The sequence below is a fragment of the Spea bombifrons genome, chromosome 1, assembly GCF_027358695.1.
Source record: "Spea bombifrons isolate aSpeBom1 chromosome 1, aSpeBom1.2.pri, whole genome shotgun sequence".
NCBI lineage: Eukaryota > Metazoa > Chordata > Amphibia > Anura > Pelobatidae > Spea > Spea bombifrons.
In genome coordinates, this window is record NC_071087.1 from 100,753,119 (window position 1) to 100,777,004 (window position 23,886).

The 23,886-nt window shown below is 35.9% G+C and overlaps 1 protein-coding gene across 3 annotated transcripts in view; it reads right to left on the reverse strand.

Moving 5' to 3' along the window:
• Positions 1 to 2,139: 2,139 nt before the first annotated feature.
• TRPM3 (transient receptor potential cation channel subfamily M member 3) overlaps positions 2,140 to 23,886 on the reverse strand; it is a 108,020-nt gene continuing 86,273 nt past the window's right edge. Inside the window, exons 13-27 of one of the 3 annotated variants that reach the window (XM_053466593.1) lie at positions 21,678 to 21,713; positions 21,377 to 21,517; positions 20,211 to 20,240; positions 19,083 to 19,372; positions 18,563 to 18,791; positions 17,901 to 18,068; positions 17,312 to 17,389; positions 14,891 to 15,028; positions 13,698 to 13,826; positions 12,314 to 12,565; positions 10,838 to 11,012; positions 6,973 to 7,123; positions 6,313 to 6,512; positions 4,042 to 4,174; positions 2,140 to 3,574 (exon numbers count right to left, since the gene is read on the reverse strand). In XM_053466593.1, coding sequence (XP_053322568.1) covers positions 2,140 to 3,574; positions 4,042 to 4,174; positions 6,313 to 6,512; positions 6,973 to 7,123; positions 10,838 to 11,012; positions 12,314 to 12,565; positions 13,698 to 13,826; positions 14,891 to 15,028; positions 17,312 to 17,389; positions 17,901 to 18,068; positions 18,563 to 18,791; positions 19,083 to 19,372; positions 20,211 to 20,240; positions 21,377 to 21,517; positions 21,678 to 21,713 — 3,585 coding nt within the window. The remainder of the gene's footprint in view (positions 3,575 to 4,041; positions 4,175 to 6,312; positions 6,513 to 6,972; positions 7,124 to 10,837; positions 11,013 to 12,313; positions 12,566 to 13,697; positions 13,827 to 14,890; positions 15,029 to 17,311; positions 17,390 to 17,900; positions 18,069 to 18,562; positions 18,792 to 19,082; positions 19,373 to 20,210; positions 20,241 to 21,376; positions 21,518 to 21,677; positions 21,714 to 23,886) is intronic. The other 2 variants (XM_053466602.1, XM_053466610.1) reach the window with 2 other exon arrangements.

The window sequence follows — 23,886 nt, forward strand, 5'->3', positions numbered from 1 at the left end:
GATGTAAAATGCTCAACAATTTATACATTAGAGTTTATACATTGAGTTCTAGTGAATAGCCAGATTGCAGCCCCTGGGATTGCATCCAAAATCCACCTTTGCCCTGTGATATGTATTTTTCCATACATTCATGCTTACACAAGAATATCAACAACATCCAGGCTGCATACTAAACCATGCTCATCATTTTTTGGGCTTTTATATATATATGTTAAATATTTTACAGATTTATCAAGCAATGAATGCTTTAACATGTAGTGTAATGTGATCATTCCACACATACCCACTAAATGCATACATGTGTAAGTATCTTTGCATTTTAAATAATGATTGTATAGCTTGATAAAGTATGTAGTTTACTTCAAATAATCAAAATGTAGTTTATCCAGAAATAATAAAAAGACACTTTTTGGTAAACACTTTTTTTAGATAAAATATAAATAAAAAGTACCGTATATTCATGTGCAATGCTGACAGATCACTAAATGATACTGTATTTATACCGCCTCCTTAAGGATCACACAATCTCTTTCCAATTTTACTTAACGTCTGAATGTGCAGCATTAGTTAGTTAAATGGATAAAGATTAAATGCAGTCAATTTCAAACTGGGCTGAGGCAAAAAAGAATTCACCCTAGATATCTGTATGTGTTCTACATCTGCAATTCTGGTGCAATATACAACACATACCAGCTTGTCATGTATTACATACTATATTCTTGGGGGGGGTAATTAACATAATTAATGCAATTATGAAATGTGAGATGGCTCCTAAAGGTTCTTGACTAAGTTTCATATTTTCTCAACTCCCCAAATCTTTTCTGTATATTTGCTGTAGCTCACTTTGATCTCCGCTTGCTGTTTGATTATAGGTCATACTTGTTATTTTTTCACACATTTCTTTAACTTAATTAGTTTTAAATGAAGTGTTGCCTAAGTGAGTTATTTTGTGCTTGTTTTTATTTTAAAATGTCTCCCACTCGTTTATATTATTGCAAAGATAAGGGGGAAAAGAACAGTTTTAGGTTTCATATGTAATGTCCAGTCAAACATGCATTCTTTTTCACATCTTATGACGTTGAAATCAATAGGTCAGACCAAAAGTACATTATAATTACATCTATCAACATCAAATACAGTATGTTAAAAATGAAAACGGCTTTACTTTATATCTTAAAGGTAAAGTAATGACTTTCAACTTTTTCTTTTTGTAAATGGTTCAGAGTGCTGGCACGTTAACAACAAAGCGCTAAAAATGATCTGGCAGTGTTTATAGAACATGGAATATAGAACTGAGAGATATTAGACCACAGTGAATGTACTTATTATACCACACTCCCATGCCTAAGCAAATTAGTATCTTAGTATCGCTGGTTTTGAAGCATGTGTTTACTGAGGCAACTGCATTGACAACACGTGATAAAAAAATAAAATATTAAAGTACCATTAAAGTACATTCATCCTGAGCTTGCTCAACTGTCCTAGAATGCCCATGAAAGACAAGAAAGTTTATTATGTACTTTCCAGAGAAATTCCTTCTTCCATAGTTAGTAATACAAAAGGCATTTCTTCCTTCTAATAAAAAATAACCTTTGTGTGGCACTGGGACTTAATACAGAACAGACAGGACAGTAATCATGCCATAATCATGTTATCTTGCTTGTCGACTGTTACCATCTCAATGAAATTGTTTGTTGGCTTATCAGGGTTCCGAAACCTGAGAGCTGTTGTTATGAAATACAAAACAGGACAAGAGGCTTTAATATAAGAAGGTAAATACGAGAACTACATATTGTGTGCTATTGTAAAATTCTTGTTGTATCATGCAAACTTGAAAACAATGTCCAGACATTAAGAAGTTCCATTGATTTTCCATAAATAAATAAATGCTGGGAATGTGTACTTGGTGTGCCTGAATTTACCTGCATATCAATCACAATAAATAATTATTTTGAAACATAAAGAAAAAATGGCACCTTCAGAGGATTCAAAAAGCTAGTTAATTGATGCTTGTAACAACATGAATGCTGACTAGTGTCAGCCTCGGCCTTTATTTGTTGTGCCATAATTTGTGAGTTCATTATATTGTGATAGAAAATGCAAGTAGTTGCTAAACCTATCCTTTATCAAAATCAAGACCTAGCTATGCTTGCTTTCAAAACTACGAAAGGCTGCTGTTCTTGAAAGTCTTCTCATGGATAGATTGTCTCCTTTACTTTCTGGCCTAGAGGATTTACTTCTTTGGAATGGGTTTCTAAGGCTTGTAGTGGTACGCTGCCCGTCCAGTTTATCGCTAATTGAATAGCTCTTCTTTGTGTGAGCGTACAGTGCACTTGGTTCCTCTGCAGAGTAGCTGTTTGCACGTTCTATTTTAGGGAATGTTAAGTTATTGGAGAGAGTTCTGGATGGGGAACCTTCATGGGCTGATATAGAGGTCATTGTACATTTGTTTTTTATTTCTGTTTCATTATCCTCATTGTCTGAGCTTGGGTGACTTAGTTCTGCCTCTCTCTCTGGATAGCAACAACTAAGGTCTTCCACTTTTTCTCTAATGCACCCTGGAGATGTAGACCGTTCTGCCGTAGCCTGTGGAGAATTGCCGACACATCTTGTATCAATACAGTCTGTGATACTTGTATACTCTGCAGTTTTTACAGGTACACCGAGATTACTGTAATAACTCTTACAGGGCGAGAAAATAAAACTCTGGGATTTCACTATGGGCGTTTCCTCTAGGGTAAAAGGTGCAGTAGCCAACAAACGGCTACTTTTAGAACGCTCTAATGTATGGTATGTAGGAGGATCTGTTTCCCATGGATTTTGGCTGGTTGGAATATTTGTTACTTCTAGAGGATATGTATCCATTAATGTGCTTTCTTCATAACTTGGATTTCTACTGCAGCTTCTCCTGCAGTGAGTGGAAGAACTACAGCCTCTGCCTGCTGAAGCTGAATCTGCAACGTGATCTGTGCAGGTTACATTCATTGAACTTTCTCCAGGTTCCAGAGCAAAATGTTCCTCATCCATTGCTGAAACATATATGTCTATACAAGATGAAGGCCTCCTTGAGTCTGAAACAACAGACAAAGAGTTTAAAGGTGAAGGTGGAGGTTTTGTATCTTTTGATATTGAATGCGAACTTGTAGCTCTATTCAAGCTTAAGGTCCTTTCCTTAAAAAAACCCTCAAATTTTTCAAAACCACTCTTGTCCTTTAAATTTGTTGCATAAAAAGACTGACTTCTCATTCGAGGGATGAGAGTAGGAGAGGTAGGAGACAAAGGCTCCTCTCCCACAGGATCTACAATCTCATGGAGTTTATATGCATTCCCTTCTTGACTATTAAAGCTGCTCTGTCTAACTATATAAGCAGCATCCGTGCAGTCTGAAGATGTTCTAGATCTTGCTTTATTCGTATCTACCCTTTCAACACCAACAAGTCTTTCCATTGCTGTAGCCATCCTCCCCAGCATTTCCTCCAGTTGAGCCAATCTAATATCTACTGTCTGTAGTGACGCTTTCATGAAATGTTCTCGCTCGTTCACTTCTTCCAGACGCATGGACATATTTTCCACTCTGCAAATTTAAAACACAGTACACAATGTATTTTCTTTTGTTGAATATTCTATCATAATCTTCAATGTTAAGAACTAGAATGTCATTGCTTAGTACTTAAGGGTTGCTAGTACACTGTGTTCTAGGATTATATGTTGCTTTGTGTAAGCATGAAAGGGTCCAATATTCTAACAACTGTAGGGAACTTAAGAGCAAACTATGACAACCTTATCATGAGATAATGTTATAAGTTGAAGTCTCTGTACAAAGACAAATACTGTCTACCAAGGCCTAAAGATTACGGTACAATTTGCAAATATATAAAAGCCTCTCTAGATATTATATGGCCAATGTTTTGTAACAGTAATACTTTACAAACCATGGCTTTTTTTTATAAAACATGCTAGGTCCTAATTATCTAAGACAATTGTGGTTTTCATATGGAATCATTCAGAAATTGAAAAACTATACAGAGAAACAATCGTTACCTTTCAGAAGTGACTCTGATTCTTTCATCATTTGAAGAATTAAATCTATCTTCTTTTTCTCTGAAATATTCTTCTATGCATTGTTCTTCAAAATCATGCACTTTTTTAAGTTCGTCCTCTGTTATAAATAATTCTGTTTTATAGAAAAGATACGAATACAATACTGTTAGTTTGCTTTCAATGGGCAAATGATGATGTGGTTTGTTCACTTTCTCATGGGATAAATAACATGATAGATGCATTCTCAGAAGTGAAAAAGAATCTCACAGTCAAAACAATACATAACACCTTGGTATTGCATCATCAGAACTAAATACAGGACATAGATTCTTGTAGGTAGTGTACTCCTAGCATTTTCCAAACCTGGATTCGTCCATCAGACTTTCAGATAGTGAAGGGGGATTCGTCATTCCAGAGAATGTTTCCATTGCTTCAAAGTCCCGTGGCACTGTACACCACTGCACTGAACGCTTGGCATTGCACATAGGGATTTTGTGTGCAACTGCTCGGCCATGAAAACCAATTTCACAGTGTGGCAGAGCCTGTCCTAGTGTGTGTATTCGAGTGTCAGTGTGGCAGAGCCTGTCCTGGGGTGTGTGTTTGAGTGTTGGTGTGGCAGAGCCTGTCCTGGGGTGTGTGTGTTTGAGTGTCGGTGTGGCAGAGCCTGTCCTGGTGTGTGTACGAACACAGAAAAGAACCCCAGCACTCCAACCTTTAGGTTACTTTATTCAGAGAAAGCAAAACAAAAAAAGCATCGTTTCGGACAAACAGGGTCTTTGTCAAGCTCAAAAGGTCCTGTTTGGCTGAAACGTTGCTTTTTTGTTTTGCTTTCTCTGAATAAAGTAACCTAAGGATTGGAAGCTGATTGGATTCTTTTCTGCGTTCGTATACTTCAAGAGGGTTTATGCTGTCCCTTTTTTTCCTGCTAGCACCCAGCTTCCTGGGAGTTGAGTGCTGAACCATTTTTTCTTTTTTAACTGTCCTGGTGTGTGTGTCTGGTGTTGGTGTGGCAGAGCCTGTCCTGGTGTGTGTTTTGGAGTTGGTGTGGCAGAGCCTGTCCTGGGGTGTGTGTCTGGGTGTCGGGGTGGAAAAGCCTGCCCTGGTGTGTGTGTGTTTGGTTATCTGTTTCCTTAATTTACAGTAGGAACTATTTCATTTTTACTTATCCAGAGATAAAACGCCCACCTGAATTTGTAGTGACTTCGGGGGACAAAACATTCAAGGCCCTGAATCATTTAGTGGAAAAGATAAGATATTGTGTTATTTACTCTATAATATTTATTTCAAGGATTAGTCGCACTAAATTGTGGCTTCAGGATTCCCATGTTGAATGACCAAGTATTATGTATGTACATATATGTTTTTTCATAAAAATGGGCTGCTCATTCTGAAATGCCTGGGCCTATTTTTTGTCCCAGTCCGGGCCTGACCATAGTAGATTGGTAATCCTGAGTAAAATGTAAATATTATATATACAGACAATGTTATTGAGGGGATACTTTAAAGGTTACACCAGGACCCAGCAGAAACCGGAGGTTGCGCCAAAAGTGACATACCGGAAGCCGGAAGTGACATACCGGAAGTGACATTCCGGAAACTGTAAGTCTGTGGAATTGGCGCCCAAACTATTGTTAGGCACATTATAAATATGTAACCAGAGGATAAGGACAATACACGTGAAAAAGACATAAAGTCGAAACGCGTTGTGTTTTTAAATATACTTTTTATATTTGGGGAAATATAGGTTTTTATACCTAGTTTTCCTTATTTTAATAATAAAAGAATCCAGAAGGAAAAGAACTGTGTGGATCCTTTTATTTCCTGGAGTGGGTCCTTTCGCTTACACCCCAAGTGGGCACCCGGAGCTGTTTATATAGAGCCTGTTCACGGCTCTATTCCATGTGAGTCTATTCTATACCCCATTACAATCATTATTGCATTTATGGGTTACACTATGATCTCTCTGTGTCTCTACTTACAGGGCTAAAAGAGAGGCCTATACCACATTTTATGCAAGTATATATACACAGATTTACTCTAAGGTTGTGTATTGGGGCATGTGCGCTTACACCTTTATGTTTATTGTTATTTGTATTATTTTAGTGGAAATTTAAAGTGGTTTTTTCACGAGGTGTGTTATAAGTTTCACTTTACTTTACACTTATTGTTAATTATTTGATTTTGTTATTTTAGACAATGTTATTGCATTTCTACTGGACATGTATTTTTTGTTTAATGTAAAAATGGACTTTAAAAGTGTTCAAGCCTTACTTAGTCCGTAATCTCTTTCATCTTGGTCACGTTCATGCTTTCTCCATCGACAGCAAAGGTGCTTACATATCATGGTAAAATGACTGAAAATAATCAAAGGAGGTGGCAAGACAGGCCTTTCGTGAAATGCCATAATCAGCTGGTACCGCTGAAATTTCCATACTTGGTTTGATATTGATTTAACTTCAAAGAATGTGTTGCTAGAGGATAAAGAACAGAATCAGAAAGTAGTACATGGACATTTACTAAGCAACTATTGAGGGAAAAAACGCCGGTACTGTGACAGAAATATTCAACAGAATTGTTAACTCACTAATTAGCCTTACATGCATTTCCCATGTACTACTCACAAACAGAGAGGAAAAGTCTGTATACCGCCAACTGCAGTGATCTCTACCTCCTCTCTCCACACAGCAAACTCACTACTAAAGCCTTGGTGCCAATCATTTGCAATTTGTTTTATGCAAGACTACAAATTCAGACAGTGAAAAGGCTATTATATTTATGGAGGCGAGAATTATTTTAGCATATGGGGGGCGGGGGAATAGAGGGGTGTGGATGGTATTATTTTGTATGGGCATCTCAACAGAACACAATTGCCTTTTTGCTATTAATTTGTTATTCATAGAAATACATACATTTTGATGGATAGACACTTACTTAAATACAGCGATTAATAGGTTTACTAGAAGAATATTTGCAACCAAAAGGTAGCAAGCCATAATGGCTGGAACGATCCAGGCGCCTGTCTTACACGGAGGAAACTCAGTCACTTTTCCATCTTCTGTGGTCTCGTTATATCCACAAGGAGCTAGAAAGATATAAAAATCCCAGCATGATATTTAGATGTTTAATACAACACCACAGTTGTGTGTGTATATATATTTATATATATACTGCTTGTCAGTGCTTCACGACTGGAATGCATGAAAGGCATTAAAGTTTCCAAATAAAGTGTAACAATACACATTTGATATTCATTAAAATTATGGTATAATTAGAATATAGAGTGAAATGAATTGTAGAAAATGTCTAAATATTGGTAAAGGAAATGTTTTAAGAACAGTCAATTTTTGGTGCATGTTCATAGTATTTAACAGAATGTACATGTTTTAGTAACTGTGTAAAATACTGCTACTTCTGTGCTCTGCGTTAGCATCTAGAGTCTCTGGGTGGCACAATGCCTCCCGGTTCCATCCACATCTTAGCTCACCACAAGTCCAGCTAGAGCTAACACTTTCCGTTATCACGGCCTCACACACTTTGGGCCTTACTATGGAATATCCAGAAAAGACCACTTAAAGGTCTTTATAAATGCAGGCCTTGTTCAATTAATTTTACTAGAGTGAATTATACAACAATCAGGGGAATACCCTTGCAGGTTGCTCAGTTTTTCTCATAGAAGCGGAAGCTCATGTAACGCTGGCGCTCCTTCATAGAAGCCCCGGCAGCAGTGGGGGTTGTCTGCATCGCACAGATGTCCACTGGCTGCCAGAGAGAAGGATCCAGGTCCCTGCAGTACTGCAGGGGGATCTGGATCCTAACCCTGGTGCTTACCTGCAGCAGGGCTAAATGAAAAAGAAAAAAACCTGCCCGGCACCCAGAACTGGGCGATACGAACTGCGCACCCCTGCGCTAAGCCCCGATTATAGGACACACTCACACTTTAAAGTATATGTGAAGGGTTCTTTTTGCTGAAGGTTCCAGCCTAAAATAAGGCTAAGCAGCTCTTAGAATTATTTTAATAGGAAATGTATTCATTTTATGTCAGTACAGGACAATAAAATAAACTCAATTGATTTTGACCAATAAAAACAAATGAATCCTGCATAATTCTTTGTGCAATTGCAATAGAAATTAAAGCAATAAACAGCATCAATATACCATTAATTTTAAAATTTTATTTTAGCTGAATGTGTAAAAATGGCTGATTTTGCTTAGAATATAGAGAATATAGTATAGGCTTTTTGCACATATTACAAATTTAAAATGAAAACAAATAATAGAAATAAAAATAGCATTTTGCTTCCCAATATTGCTAGGTAAAAGTTAACATATCGCTGCAACAATTCTTAACAGCATTATGCAATTTGAGGGTATGTTTAACAGAACTAAGGACTATATGTTTCATGTAGTAGGTCTGTGCGATAGGGCAGTCCAGATAACTTCTTGTTGGGAAAAGCGCTGTGAGTTTTCACAATTTAAGCAGTAGCAAAGAATGGAGGTGCCCGTAATGGCAAATTTTATTTGATAATAACATATAGCTAAATGCCCCTTGTATTTAAATTCTTAAATATTCTGAAGGAATAGTGATGATCCCCAGGATCAAAAAAAATGTGCTAGACCACTACAGTTATTTTGTATTTACAAAACATATTTATAATTCATTTGTTGATTTCATAAAAGCAGGTTCAATTGCATTACAAGCTGCAAGAAAGCGGTTTTGTACCTATTGTAATATGTGCAACGCAAAACTACAATATTCTGTTATATTCCAAATGTGTCGTTAATATGCTTATCTAAAATCAGCCTTTCTAGGAACCGTTTGGCACTGTTGGGATTGTAGACTATCACAGAATAGTATTATTTCCAAAAATGTTTAGCCTTTGGCAGTTGGTAATATTTTTGGAAAGTAAGTGCTACAATCAATAAATGGCTACTTGTAGAAGACGGAAATCAGTTGTAGCCTATCAAACAAAAAATAAAAGCAGACAACAAGAAATAAGGAAGAAAAGGGCAAAAGGGGCCGGTGTTTTAAAGGTAGTTTTCTGCTGCCTTGTGTCATTAACTCCGGAACATTCTAATAACTGCCAACAATGACGTTGGCATGCAAGTCATATCCACATATCAAAACCAATTGTTATTTTGTCTTAAAAGACTTAGCCAGTAAATCTGAGTTATTAACTCATTTTCATCTTGACCTTTTAGTGGGTTGTTTGTGGCAATCTCTACCAAATCAATAAATTCATCACTATCATTTGCAAGTACCATACCATAGATTAGAACAAAGCTATTGCTTGCAAACAGTTTCAGTAACTGCCTACGTGATTAAAAAAATGACAGTTTGAGATGTATCTTCTTTGTTCACTAATCCATCTCCCTAATGTACAATGTTTAAGTGTACAAATCCTAATTCAAATCTGAATGTAATTAAACACACAAAATGAGTTCACTTTTTTAGCAGACTTTTGCAACTTTACCATATGGTAATGTGAAATGTGTATCAAGAGTTAGCTGTGGCATCTCATAATCAGTCTCATAATCAATGCACTCAGGATCCACTGAATCTACATATGTATTGATAGTAGGATATCCTCATGCATCACTTTTTGCATGGATGGATGCACAAACTATTCACATTCTTTGCGTGCCATGATGACATGAGAACTGATAAACTTGGTATTACTCTTATATTAATGAAAATATTATCAGGGGATATATAAAACCTAGAACATGAACACATTGTGTCAATGCATAAGAACAACTTGATCCACCTAATTTGCCTTGTGTTTTACTTGGAAAACATCAAATTATCTAATTATTGGCTTCGTTTTAAATCTAGGTGCTCCCTGTGTCTCTTCCATGCTTACATAACTGTATTGCAAATGAACTGGAAAGAAGTTAAATGTAGGTCCTACATTTGTCAGTGGATGCAAAGGCGGCACTTTTGAAGGGGCTTTGCCGCCCAAGCCCTTTTTTTTTTTTTAAGTGGAAGAGAGAGAGGGGCGCCGAGTGGTTTTCGGTTACCAAGTTGCAGGTACCCGCTCGGCGCCCCTCTCTCCTCTGCAAGCCCTCTAGCTCGTTCTCGGTGCCGGCTTGTAATGCTGAACGCCGGAAGATGACGTCATTCCCAGCGCTCAGCATTACAAGCCGGCAACGAGACCGAGCAGGGAGACTCGCCGCAGGACTGCTGAACGGTAAGTACAAAGGGGGGGTGGGGTAGATAATAGGGAGGGAGAGTAAGGGTAGATAAAAAGAAGTGCAATAGCAATAATATAAAGGCTTATTTCGCATTTTTTGGTTTATTAGATTGACATTCAACACACACTGGAGTGGTTGATACAATCCAGGATTTGAAGAATACCAAATCATGAATTTCATTTTTTTTTATTTGCCTTTGTTTATTAAAAACTTTTCACTGATACATTTATATGCTTTACTGTAACCTAATTATGGTACAGGGTTGGTTCACACAGACAAACATGACAAAAACACCTAAAGACCTTCTGGTCTTAAAGTGGTAAATGTGGTACAGTAATGTAATTCTGTTAGGTCTCATTAATAAGTAAAAAAGGCATGATTTTTATTTATTTTAGTTTGATCCGTGCTGCCTACTTTTTCATTTTTTTATGTATATCTAGAGTCTGATAAAATTTACCTGTAACTTCTGTGCCGTTGAGCAACTAAAAGTGGTTCTTCTACACCGAGCCATTTATTGCGGATGGAAATGATCCAATAGAAACACTACCTGATCAAGGTTAAATACCTGAGTAAGTAGCTAGAGAATCATAAAGGACTTGCTTACGGTCTATCTGGTCTGCAAACACTTCTCCATAGATCATCCAATATGGCATGTAAAAAATATTCTTTGCCAACTTCCACGAGGGTTGCTCACTGGGGAAAAGAATGGCCTGCCTTGCGACACCAAAACTCATCAAAACGACTAACATAATGATGACAAAATACATCATGTCAATCATCTGAAAAAGAAAACGATGAAAAAAGTACATAGGATGCTAAAGAGAAGAGAACCAATGGATATTAAAATAATTGTTTTTATTCTACGTGCAATTGAAAAGTGTGGTTTAGGGCTTGGAAATGTTGCTCTTTCAGCTGTTGTTGTCCTGCCAAATTTAATAATATATTAGTAATGCTCAACAGCATATGAAATAAACCACAAATGATAACACTGTACGACAACTCAAATTGATTACAAAAGATCAACATAACATAAAGAAGAATGTGAATGAACCGTATGATCCATCCAAAACACTTCAATTCCAACAAAAAAAATCCAGAGGAAGGAGCAGACTGAGATACGAGATAAATCTGACATTTTCATCATTTTCCTTGATAAAGTAAACATTCGTATATGAATGAGGGGTTGATATAATGTATCTCTTTTTCAATGCCACTAGATATTGCTTTTGTTAGTATTGTATTTTTCATTCAGATTACGATCTGTTTTATATTGAAATCTTTTGCAATACCTTAAATAGATTTTAGTTGCATTTGTGGTTTATGGTATGCAGCGACTTGGCTAATACTAGATCATTTATTTTTATCTGTACATACTGCAAATCCACAATCTTCAGAATGCTCGTTGATGACAATCTTACTATCATGTCAAATACTATACAGCGCTGTAAGAGCTCAGACACACAAGCAGGTAAAATTCAGCTTCACACACACACACACACTGTATTTACTACAACAAGGGACACTTTTGTAGTTGGGTTATTTGTATTATTAGCAATAGTTAATTACAATTTTATGTATTTTACCTCAACTCAGACCCAGGAAGGCAAGCGTATTCATACTATGGAAGGTGGTGCCTAGATTTCCATAAGGATAACAGATCTTGGCAATTAGCAGTAGGGAAGGCAGCAGTAAAGGTTGCGCCACAAACTGATGGTAAGCTTAAAAATGCCTTTAAAATTCATTAAATAGACACCAAACTATAGTTTGTCTCTACTTCAAACTCTTGGTTTGATTAATAGAACCCAGAAGGGTAGAATACATTGAAATAAAGGAATGTAGGTCAAATCATATAGTAACCTAACCATGTTATCGAATCTCACATATATTGGGCCAAAGTCTTTCTATTTTTTTTAGGATTCCCTTCATTAAATAACATTTATTTACTCTGATTGATAGCATACTTAAAAAAAAAAACATGAATCCCTTTATAGGCTGCCTTAAAAAACCTGATATGCCATTTGCCTTTAAGGGCAAAACTTAAACAGCCTTAATAGAGAGGGGTAACAGACTTTCTTCTCACCATTTTGCCAATCATCATGACATAGGGCCCAAGGTACTTGTTCACTCCAAAGATGTCCAGCAAGCGAATATACCAATAGATAATATTCACGCAATATATCACTCTCCCATAGCTGCTGAAGGGCTGCTCTTGTAAACGAAACACCATTCCGATCGAAAAAAGTAGGATGGAGATGAGGTCTGTTACATTCCAGTATTCCTGCAGCCACACTTTAAACTTTTGTAACAGCTTTCCTGGCTCTGACATCAATATCTGCAGAGTGGCACAAGCGATTATCAGACCATAGCACAAACCAATGACAGAATTGGAGGAAACAATTACGAATAATAAATTCAATTCTACAAAAAGTAGTAATTACATGACAAAATGTTCATCAAAATCTACTAGTTACTGTCAGTATATGGTCTTTCCCCAATATATTATACAATAAGTACATTATCTTTTATGTGAGTTATTTTTTTTTTTTTTTTTTAGGTTTACAATGACTTTGTTTTTGTAGATTTATTTCTATTTATTTATGCAAATGTTTCATTTCTGAGCTACACTTTTCCCAATATCAGGAAGTTTTTTTTTTCTCCATTACTTCAGTTTAACCAGTATAATTATATGTAAGTTATGTGGACCGTTCTATCTGTGCTTACTATGTGATGAGATAATTGTATTATGCAACTAATGTACGCCAGGGTCAGGTTGAGTACTCCTGAGAAGAAAGATGTCTCTCAACAGCTGCTGCTAAGTTTTATGGAGCACAGAAAGGGAAACAGTTCATCACCCTGACATTTATTTTGCTTGCATGATTTATATTGTCCTGATTGCTTGTATATTTGTAAAAGGTGATGTCAGTGAATACAATAGCTTTTAAGTAGTTAAATATGTGCCAAAATTGTGATTCTGCAGAGCTCTCTAGTGGCCAATCTCTAAACTTCAGCCTTTTTTTTAATTTCTCATAACTTTTGTCAGGTTACAGAAAGTGAGTAATAAAAATGTCCCATTGCTAACATTTTCTTTATAATATTTATATAACTCTAAAAACCTATTTAGAATGTGAACCAGCCACCAGATTTGCAATGTTTCTCACAATACATTACTAAAATGTGAATATTTTTTAAGTGTTTGTCTGCAAAGTTAAATTCACTCAGATTTTAAGAACAGTTTTTCGTTAACCATTACAAAATGAAAAAAAGGAAATATGGGGTCTGGAAAGTGCATGTGGCCTTACATTTTCCTGTCTGAATATGTTGGCTCAATGCATGGTGTTACCAACCTGTGAGACTTCCTTTTTAATCGGGATCAGTAAAGTCAGCCAAGTAGTTATGAAAGAGCTAGGTACACTTTCAATAAATTGTACTCAAAAACATATTTTAGATTGACTATCTTATATTACCTCTCTCATTTTTTCTATCCCCAGGGTAAAAATGTAAGAGATAACGATCCATTCCTGTGTAGATGGCCACCGATCCATTTTTACTAGAACAATGTAGTTGAACAACATAAGATACCCCATGTAGGCCATCTGTATGAAGAAAATGTCAAGATCAGTTTAAAATGCCAGACAACTTTAAGTAATACATGATTCACACATGAAGTGAGCCAAAATACCTTAAGAATTACATTAAAACTGCATGCAAATGTATTCTCTTAGAAAAACAATTGCTTGCTTGCTTTATTTGGCTTTCAAATTGTGTGGTCTTCAGGTAAATGTATACTAACTGAAAATCTGAGGTCATCTGAGGTCACCCAAATTGATTGTCCCATTTTATAATCCCAACTGTAACAAATAACTGACATTCACTGCGGAATGTGAACATTAAAGAGCGGATATTGTAAGACTATATGATGGAGAACGGCAGAAGTGAAGTCAAGTGAAATGAGTGAAAGCAAGAATGACATTTAAGGTCGTGTTCTGTGTCAGTAAAGAGCAGACAAGCTATTTCTAAGCTATTTGGCAGGATCTGGTAATACATTGGCCGGAAGGAATTAAAGTGAAATTAGATTAAACTTGTCTACATCATGATATCTGAAGATGATAGATAGATAGATAGATAGATAGATAGATAGATAGATAGATAGATAGAGAGATAGATAGATAGATAGATGATAGATAGATAGATGATAGATAGTAAAAATAGGTGGAAACCAAGAAGTAGAATTGTATACCATATTATAAGATGTCATCTAATTAACTAACAAAGGAAAATGAGATAAACATTGTATACAGAAAGGTAATGTGAAGTTATTATTAATGCTACAAAATGGTTTTCGATATTCGTAACAGGTGTTTTTGTTGGGTATTGGCAGGGCATCATACTGTAGCATGGTACACAGTTATTGTGAATGACTGAGCAGTGATGCGTAACTAAAACATCCATAGATTTGTTATGTGATGTTAGTGTCTTTTGTAGTAATTACCATAAAAATGATATGAATAGTCTGGGTTATTAAACAAGGGACTGCATTTCACTAAAAGGAAAATAGTCTACTGGGAATCCTCTTTTGTTATTGTTGATGATTCGTTATCAGCAACTGGAATAGTCAGTGTTGAATGCAAATTTAAAAAACACATTTTGTCAAACATACTGTAAAAAACCAGAATTTGACAATTGGAGCATTGTAAAACTCATAGATTTTCCTTCCAATAGGAATTAGTCGATGTCTTGAGTGGTCCTCATCATCTTTCTTTCTAGAGGAATCTACATTGCCTCTGGCCAGCATTGCCTATAAAAATATAGAAATGTAATAAATGATTGTTGTAATTCATTATCACTTCAGAGCTTAAATATATAAAACTGAAATTGAAAATAAGGAAAATAATTCAATAAAATACAAGCTATAACTCATTTTATCCCTGTTTTAAAAAAGCACTGCTGTAAAGGAAGTAGAATTTTTATCTCACATTATACAGAACTATGAAACTTTACTAAATTTACTAAACTTTTCCATAGTATCTGGATAGTATTAGGGTGAGTTACCCTGTAAAACAAAAAGATGTGATCGGATGGACACATATTGTCCAGCAATACTCTGAAATATGTGTATTTGGGTACGTGTACCCAAGAACAGAGGTTTGCCCAGTGGTTTGCCGTCTCACTTTTGCAATATTCCCAAAACATTTACTCTGAGTATTCAGTAATAATTCATGAGGTATGTAAACTCAAATGAATGACATAATGTATATACAATTTACTCAAGTTATCATACAACTTTTTTATTTGGATTATACACAGGTTATTATACACTGCCAAATTTTGGTTATTTTTATAATAAAAAATCTGTGGCAAATTATGTATTTGTGATGGAAACTAATTAAATATTCTTGCAGAAAGCCTAACTTTGACAGCAAGTATGACCCATTATATCTTGGGTGTTACACAAAATGTATTATTAAAGCTTCATTGTATCTTGATAAAGGCAAATCTATCATGTGTTATTCTAGAGAAACATGATTTTATTGTGCCTGAAAACGCCTGTCAAAACTTTTATATTTAACTTCAAAGCAACTTCAGAACTATTTTTTCATTTGAATATTTGTCTCTATACATTTGTGAATTTTTGGAAGGTAGGGTAGAAGAAGATAGAGTTAGGACTAATTTGCAATATAGGGCATGGGGGATTTGGGATGGGCTGTGTTGGTAAGAAGAGAAGAGAAACATTTGGAGACAAGTAAAGGAGTAGCCCAGGGAGCAAATATTCCATAGAAAAGGGAACAAAGAAACATTCTAGTGAGAAGGGTGGACTTGGGGAAATGAGTTATAGGGATTGAGATGGTAGTGGATAGATGGGATCTGGGGAGAAATACAGGGCAACTTATGAAAGGAGATCGAGGTTGATGTTAGTCCTAAAAAATAATAGAAAATATTTCATTCTGTGATATGTGTATTGTTCTCTGAACACTGAACCATTATTCCCCTTTTCTAGATTTATACCCACATAAATTAAACATTGTTTTGTTAAGGACAAGTAGGGTCTTCCTTGAAATCAAATAAATACATAAACATAATAATTATTAGTGATAATATTTAATTTAATGTTTTGCAATTTTGCTTAGCATATCTTCTACACAAGTAGGTGCCACTGCTAAACAATGACCAAATTAATGTTCGGCAACATTGCCTGATTACAATAATACCCTGCATATATATTTTAGTTTATGTTGTAGATGGCCAAACCCATCTCTTACATATTACCCTATTTTGTATTTTTTAATAGATATGGGAATAGTGAAGGTTTATATATAGTATTTTATTTATTATTTTTATTTTATTTTTTCCTTTATATATATTTTTTTTAAATATTTTTTTTATGTTTAGAAATTTTGCTTCCCTGTGTCCTCCCTCTGAGTTCCTATGTACTGATCAGCAAGCAGGTCCTTAGCCCTGCATTCTTGATAGCAAGGTCTGTGATTAGCGAGCAGGAGAAGCAATCTGAGATCCCATCAGGGTCTGGATAGACCTTCTTTTCTCCCAAGACCTCCTGGTGGGGGTCAGCATTGAGCTTGGCCGATCAAGGAATTGGGCATTTATATAAAATCGGTATGCCATGTTTGTGCCAAGCACCATTACACCAAGACATGGATTAGTTATTGGTTCAGTATTACTTCTGACCCAACTTGCTAATTAGTTTAACATATCTTTCTTATCATGACTGATGTCATTTAGAACATGACACCTTGCCATCTGCATGCAGGCCAACACCTGGTGTGATTTTCCTGTACAGACTCATGGTATGCTATTCATGTACCTGGACTACAGCCTGATAATTTTATTCTAAATCCATCAAATAAGAATATTCCACATGAACAATTTTCCGAATATCAGAAAATTTGAACCCATACAACATGTTTAGGAATGGGATAAAGACAAAGGATGTATAGATGAAGAAAGAACACCTGAACACACACAGAAGCAATGGAGAAAATGGGATTAAATGTGGGATTAGGGAAACTTCCCATCCTGCTCACCCTTTACACATGGTCATGATCTTGGTTATCCAAGTACTTACAGCAGTTAATTTTCTCTTGAAGTGCTTTCTTTCTTGAAACGATTCCCCGGGTGGGCGACTCCACACCCTCACCACTCCCTGCATAAAAAAGTTTTATTGTAAACTGCCCATCCCTTATATTTTAGTTATCCCTTTCATATTTTTGTAGCTACATTGAACACACCCTGAATTCTGTTGTCTGGTGCCCACATTTGGCAGGTGTGGCAAATCCATTGATAATTAACTCACACAGGAATTTTTTTTCAAGAAAACAAAAAAAAAAACTCAATTGCAATGCATAAGGGGGAATGGATTCAAGACACAGACACCAACGGTTTCATAATTAGAAGCACAAATATTTGTTTTTAGCAAACTATAGCACCTAAAACAGGGAGTAGGCGAACGTTAACACATTAGGGATATTGGTGAAAGATTGAGCAGGATGGTTAATTGTGTATGGGATGCTCCATGGAGGAATAATGAGTGAATGTCATACAGGAAATTGTATTATTCAGTTTTATAAGATTATTGGACACTGGAAGGAAGTAGCATTGCTTCTAGGGAGGTAGCCTCTTGGACACTGTGCTCTGAGCACCTATTCATATCCTACCGTCAGCTCCATGTCATCATCTTCTTTATCCTTCACAGTCTTGTCTGGTTCTTCCACTTCTTTCTCTTGCATATCCATTTCATTTGCCTGGGACATGTATGGCATCTCATCTTTGTTCTTAAACTCCAGGCTAAGGATTGAGGGAGGTAGCAGAATTCCTAAAATGACCTACAGCAATAATATTAATCATTATAAATGCTGGAAATAATAAAAAGATCTATTTCCACTAGAAAACTATAAATATCATGTCATTAAAGGGGCAGTCTAATGTCACTGACACCCCTAATATAGAAGAATGCATATCAAATTACTATAATATTCATTCTTGCAAAATGAAAAAAATAATAAAACCCTTAAAAAAACATAAAACATTGCAACCATGGTGCTAAATCTTCTTTCTTCCTGCATGATCCGAATTTTTTTGTCCTTTCAGCTGTCCATCATTAGCAGTAAAGTACTCCAATTTAAATAATTGGGAAGACTTAATGCATGTGCACTGGGGTCGAAAGAAACCCCTGCATGTAGTGTTGAACTGAGCCTGAGCTGAATCTGACTGGCGGTGAGTACATCACGTACAGTGGGGTGCATTTGGCCAAATACACCCCCTGCAAATCATTTAGCTGGGGGGGTGGTCATGTAAGGTCATGTAAGCTAACACTAACCTTAAGACCTGAATTTTTGCGCATCCGCAGCCTGCCCATCCACATATCTGTCAAAAGCATTTGGCTGCATGTGTGAGCAATGAAGTCTCGATGCTTGGCTGCTACTGCAAGCTGTAGGCATGTGGCATTACTCCAGTTCTTCAGCTCATAGGTCAGCAGTTTCATTGCCAGCTGTTCATCCTGCTTGTATGACTGGTCTAATAATTCCACCGCCAGCTGACCAAACTCTCTAAAACAAAGTACACAGTTATCATTAGTTTTGGATTACATGACTTTCAATACAATGTTAAATGCACACTTTGAGTTATAAAATAATTTAAAAAGTAAAGAAGCCTTTATCTCAGTAAATAGTATTCACGATATGTTGTAGTAGAAAGTCTATACTACTATCATAAAAAACTACTTCCACATTCAGTTTTTTTATGTAAATCAAGGAAATGAAGACATTTCATAGTAACATAACAGCTTAGTTACAGTAAGCGAAAAACGTAAAAATGGCGAAAGAGAAAAAATGGCCCACCTGGAATTGTGGTTCAGTTCTTGTGATATGTCCTCAACCATGTCATTTTCTGATGCTTCATGTGCCATAGCTTTGCAGAGTTTACAGGCTACGAGGGCTTTGGCCATCGCTTCCTCTCCATGCTGCCAAAAGAATAAGGCCATCTTCTGACGCTTCATCAGTACAGCCCACACCATGAGCTCGTGGAAAGGGAAAGGAAAGTGATTAATCTCTGGGTCATCCAAATCAATGTCTACTTCCTCTTCTCTCTTTTTTGTGGTCTTTCTCCCTCTCCGTATAGGGATGTCATCCTGTTAGAAGAGAAAGTAACTTTTGGATTCTCAGATCAAATCAAATGCTATCCATCTATCTATATCTATAGTAAATCAAAACAACAACAAAAATATATTTTGTAATACAGTTAAAAAACATAAATGAAGTGGTTAAGAAACTCAAAAATAACCTTAAAATGGTGCATGACTGCTTAATTTTGAAATTGGTCTTCCAATTTTAGTTAATCTATCCATACGGTGTTTAAATGTAAGTTATGTGCTAAACCATTAAAACGTATTTCATGAATGTTATAAATATGCTTATATTCTACAGTTACAGTTATCACAATTCTATGTTAAGAATAACAATTAACCTTCAGACTTTTGCACAAAAGTGACCATTATTACTAAGGACATAGAGTTCAACTGTGACAACATTTCTCAAAGCAAACATTAAAGAACAATACGTTTACAACTAACCATTTGGTACTCTGAAGTCAGCTTTTAATAGTGTTTACACTGCAAAGGGCAAACCTTACTAAAATATTATCTGTGCTCATAATGATACTTTTTACAAATGCAATATTAGAAAGTATTTTTCCTCACTGTCATGATACCAGTTATACCAGGAGTTTTAAACTAGTAATAGTTGCACAAATCTACTAACTTTGTTAAGTTATGCTTTATTAATAGAGTACCTTACTTGCATATGCTTGAAACATAAAGTCTAAAAGACACACACACACACACAAAACTGAAGAAACACATTTGTGGTTTTCTAATTAAATTGAATATTCCTTAGCTGTATATAAAGTATGTTGGAATGGAATACCAAGTTGTATAAACAAGTATAAAAAAATCATATGATGTGACTTACCTCCATACCAAGTAGTTTCAAGGCTTTTGGCTGTTTGGAACATAACAAAAAACACCTTAGCAATATTTTAACGCATCCTTTGTGTAAAATATATATATATATATATATATATAAGAGAGAGAGAGAGAGAGAGAGAGAGAGAGAGAGAGAGAGAGAGAGAGAGAGAGAGAGAGAGAGAGAGAGAGAGAGAGAGAGATGCATACTCTAGACTTTCCTTGTCACAAATACTATGCAATCAAATCATTGTGAGTACAGCAGAGGCTGAATATACACAAACATGCTCAAAATTGATGTAGCATGATCAAATATAAGAGTAAAAACGGTGGACTGGTTAGGGCTAACATTTCATCATAGATGAGTACCTCTCATGACTCCCTCCAGTGGCACCATGGATGCCTACTCTGCCACATTTGTAATTGGCTCATCATGATATTTCAGTAATTTGCAACAAACTATATTATGAGATCAAGTGTCTACATTTTGGTAACAAAATGATGTGTGATCAAATTATTCAATGAATAAAAAGAACTGGGTTGGGATATTCCAGTTTATTATAGGCTGCTAATTGAGGAATGGAAAACTGGAAACTATATAAAAAAATACAGATTATGTTGAATAAATTAATTATTCATTAATTGATTATGAATTATAGTAATTAGATAAAGAGGCTTTCGCAATTAATAAATTACACATTGCCAGGAATTAAAGCCATACCTCCAGATAAATGAAAATTAGACATTAATCACGCATAAAAAAATTAATAAAATGTATAATGCCTTATGACATCACCCAAATTAGTGTACACAAATGCTTCAGAAAGGACTGTCTTTTGACCGTCCTGTTCTCAGATACATAACCCTGAATCAATATAGTGGGTCACGTTTGGTTTAAAAAAGTAGTATATAGATATGTTTGCTGAAAGCATTTAAAAATAACCACAGACTTCAGTGTCAACTTACAAGAGACTAATTAATAAAAGGACAGTTAGATATCAGCACAATAATTATCATTATTATTAACATCAAGGTGTACCAAGCGCTACAGTTACTGGTCAGAATCGTGGCAGGACAGATTATATGTTAGAGGACTAAACAATTGATACCAGGATTGTAATTTTTCTTTAAAGGTGGCCAAAGTTGAGAAAGGTGGCCAAAGAGTTAACTTACTCTTTTTGGTCCAAAGAGATTGTGGTATAGCGTTCTAAATCTTTTTCTTGTGTAGTTGCAACGATATGCTCCTCCCATGAGGTACTCAATAACAAGTCCAATATCAATCAGGCTTATCCTGTAATCCGGTGGCAAATTCCCCTATGAAAAACCCACACATTTACATATACAATAAAAAAAATAACAAAATGGAGGCCACAATAACATTTCTAACATACATTTCTACAAGTGTTCAGCTAAGTTTAAAGGAAATGAATTGAAATGTATGGAAACAAATGAAATATTATACTAGGTAATTCACCTTAAAATAGATCCAACCGAAACCTGGATATTCTCGCTTGGAAAGAAGACATAAATGAAATAAGAAGGTGCAGTCATTTATAAACATACAGGTGTTAGAAATGTATAAACTACAAACAACTTGAGCACTGAAAAAGAGTAAAAACATTCCTGCTACCCTAGATCAAACATTTTATGAGTAAGATCAATAACTATATGTTCCTACACATAGTTATTTGTTATTTCAGTCTTGGCACTAATTTTCACTCAAAAGTTGTTGACTGGAACAGATGTTTCTTTGATATCGTAGGCTTAGAAATTAAGTAGGTTATTCTTTGTTTTGACCTTGGTTTATGTTAATGTGAAAGACACCACTCAAGATTAATGATTATTTTACGCTGCTTGGTCACTAAATTCAAGCCTCAAGTTCTGGTAACTACAAGTTCCAGGACAACTTGGATAACCTTGGGCTAAAGGTGGTTTATTGGGTAACCTACCCACAGGACTTAAATGGAGTCAAGTCCACATACATTGATTAGTTTACAATGGTGTAGCCAATAAAGGTGATGTTTCCACTAATCTGCTGTTTTTAACATTGTATAACTAAATGCTTAAACATCATTCCTAGTACTATTAATTTGGAAGAGATAATTATTAGACTTGTGCACATGGACCAAAAAAACGATTCGGACTAATTTTTCATTTCCTTTTCGATCCATTAATTTTCCGTCCAGTTGCCCTTTCAGTTTGGATGAAGTTCGGAGGACTTTTTCAATTCGGAAACAAAATTAATTGTCCCTCACGCTCTCACTTGCTCTCTCTCTCACACACACACACTGTCTCTCACACTCTCTATGTAAATTTCTCCCTACATTCTCCACCAACTGCTTCTATGTCTCTGTCTCCTTTCCTGCTGCTCCTCATCTTGTCTTGCCCCCTCTTGTTCTTCTGTCTTCTTTTTTGGTCTGCTTTTCTCCTCTATTTGCTGCATTATCCAGAGAGCTTCCACAAAAGGACGGAGCCTCCTCTCATGACCTCTCTTCCAATAGAAGGAATTGGGGAGAGGCTGTCCCTGTGGCTCCGCCCTTTTGTGAAAGTACTGCAACAGGCCAGAATAATGTAGATGGACTCGAGGAGAATGTCTGCTTAGGTTTAATTTATTTCTTTGGGGGGTCTCTCTTCGTTTTCGTATATTCTTACGAATTAACAAAATTGGCAAAGTTTGTTAAAATTTTAATTTGTACAAATCCAAATGCACAAGTCTAATAATTATTTAATCACATAAAATGTTGCCTTGTTAATAATTTTTCCAGGGACACTTAATTATCATTTGACACAAAAACACTTTTTAAATGTTTGTGTGTTGTTTCTCCAAAGGACCAAAGACAAAAGTTGTGTATCGCATTGTGTTATGCCTCTGACTGGGCCATCATAGGGTTTTTATTCTTCCCTTACTATACTAAGTGTCCATATTCCTCTGTCTTTCAAAGTTTTAGATGCCACTATATTACTGGGCCACGTGGCTTTACATGACATGGTCAAAATGTGAGTTGCCCTCGATTGTTAGCACACACATAGGGCCATGAGTATAAGTTATATCACTATGTGGGGTCATTGAAGAACATTGTTCTACCAGAATGCAAAGTACCTACTGGAAAGATTGGTGGAGGAGATGGTCTTAGGCTCTTTTCTAGGGTTTGGATAGGGTCCTTAGTTCCAATGGGTAATGTTAATGCTACAGCATTTTAGACAGTTGTATGCTTCCAACTTTGTGGCACCAGTTTGAGGAAGGTCCTCTCTTGTTCCAGCATTATTGTGCCCCTGGAACACCAATGAGGTAGACCTTCTCATCCAACATAAGTGCCTCATAAACGGTCTTTTAGCACACATCTTTTAGCACACTCTCTGATGACCCAGTAATATTTTCTCAATTTTGCTTATATTACAGGAGACAGGAAGATTTTTACAACCAACTCTTCACCAACTCTTACCTTTCCATAGGTATCTTCAGTCAGGCCATCACAGACAAAACCTGACTAGTGAACATTTATTAAAAAAAAAATAGCTTAAAATATCCACTCATGGTCTGACACAACGTCACTGTTATCTACACAACTGTGATGGAAGCATTCACAGTGTGTGCAACATTGTCCAATCTGCACAGAAACTGTCAGGACTGCAGAATTGTTCCCTTGTGTTTCAATAAACGATTAGGACAGAAAATCAGAATT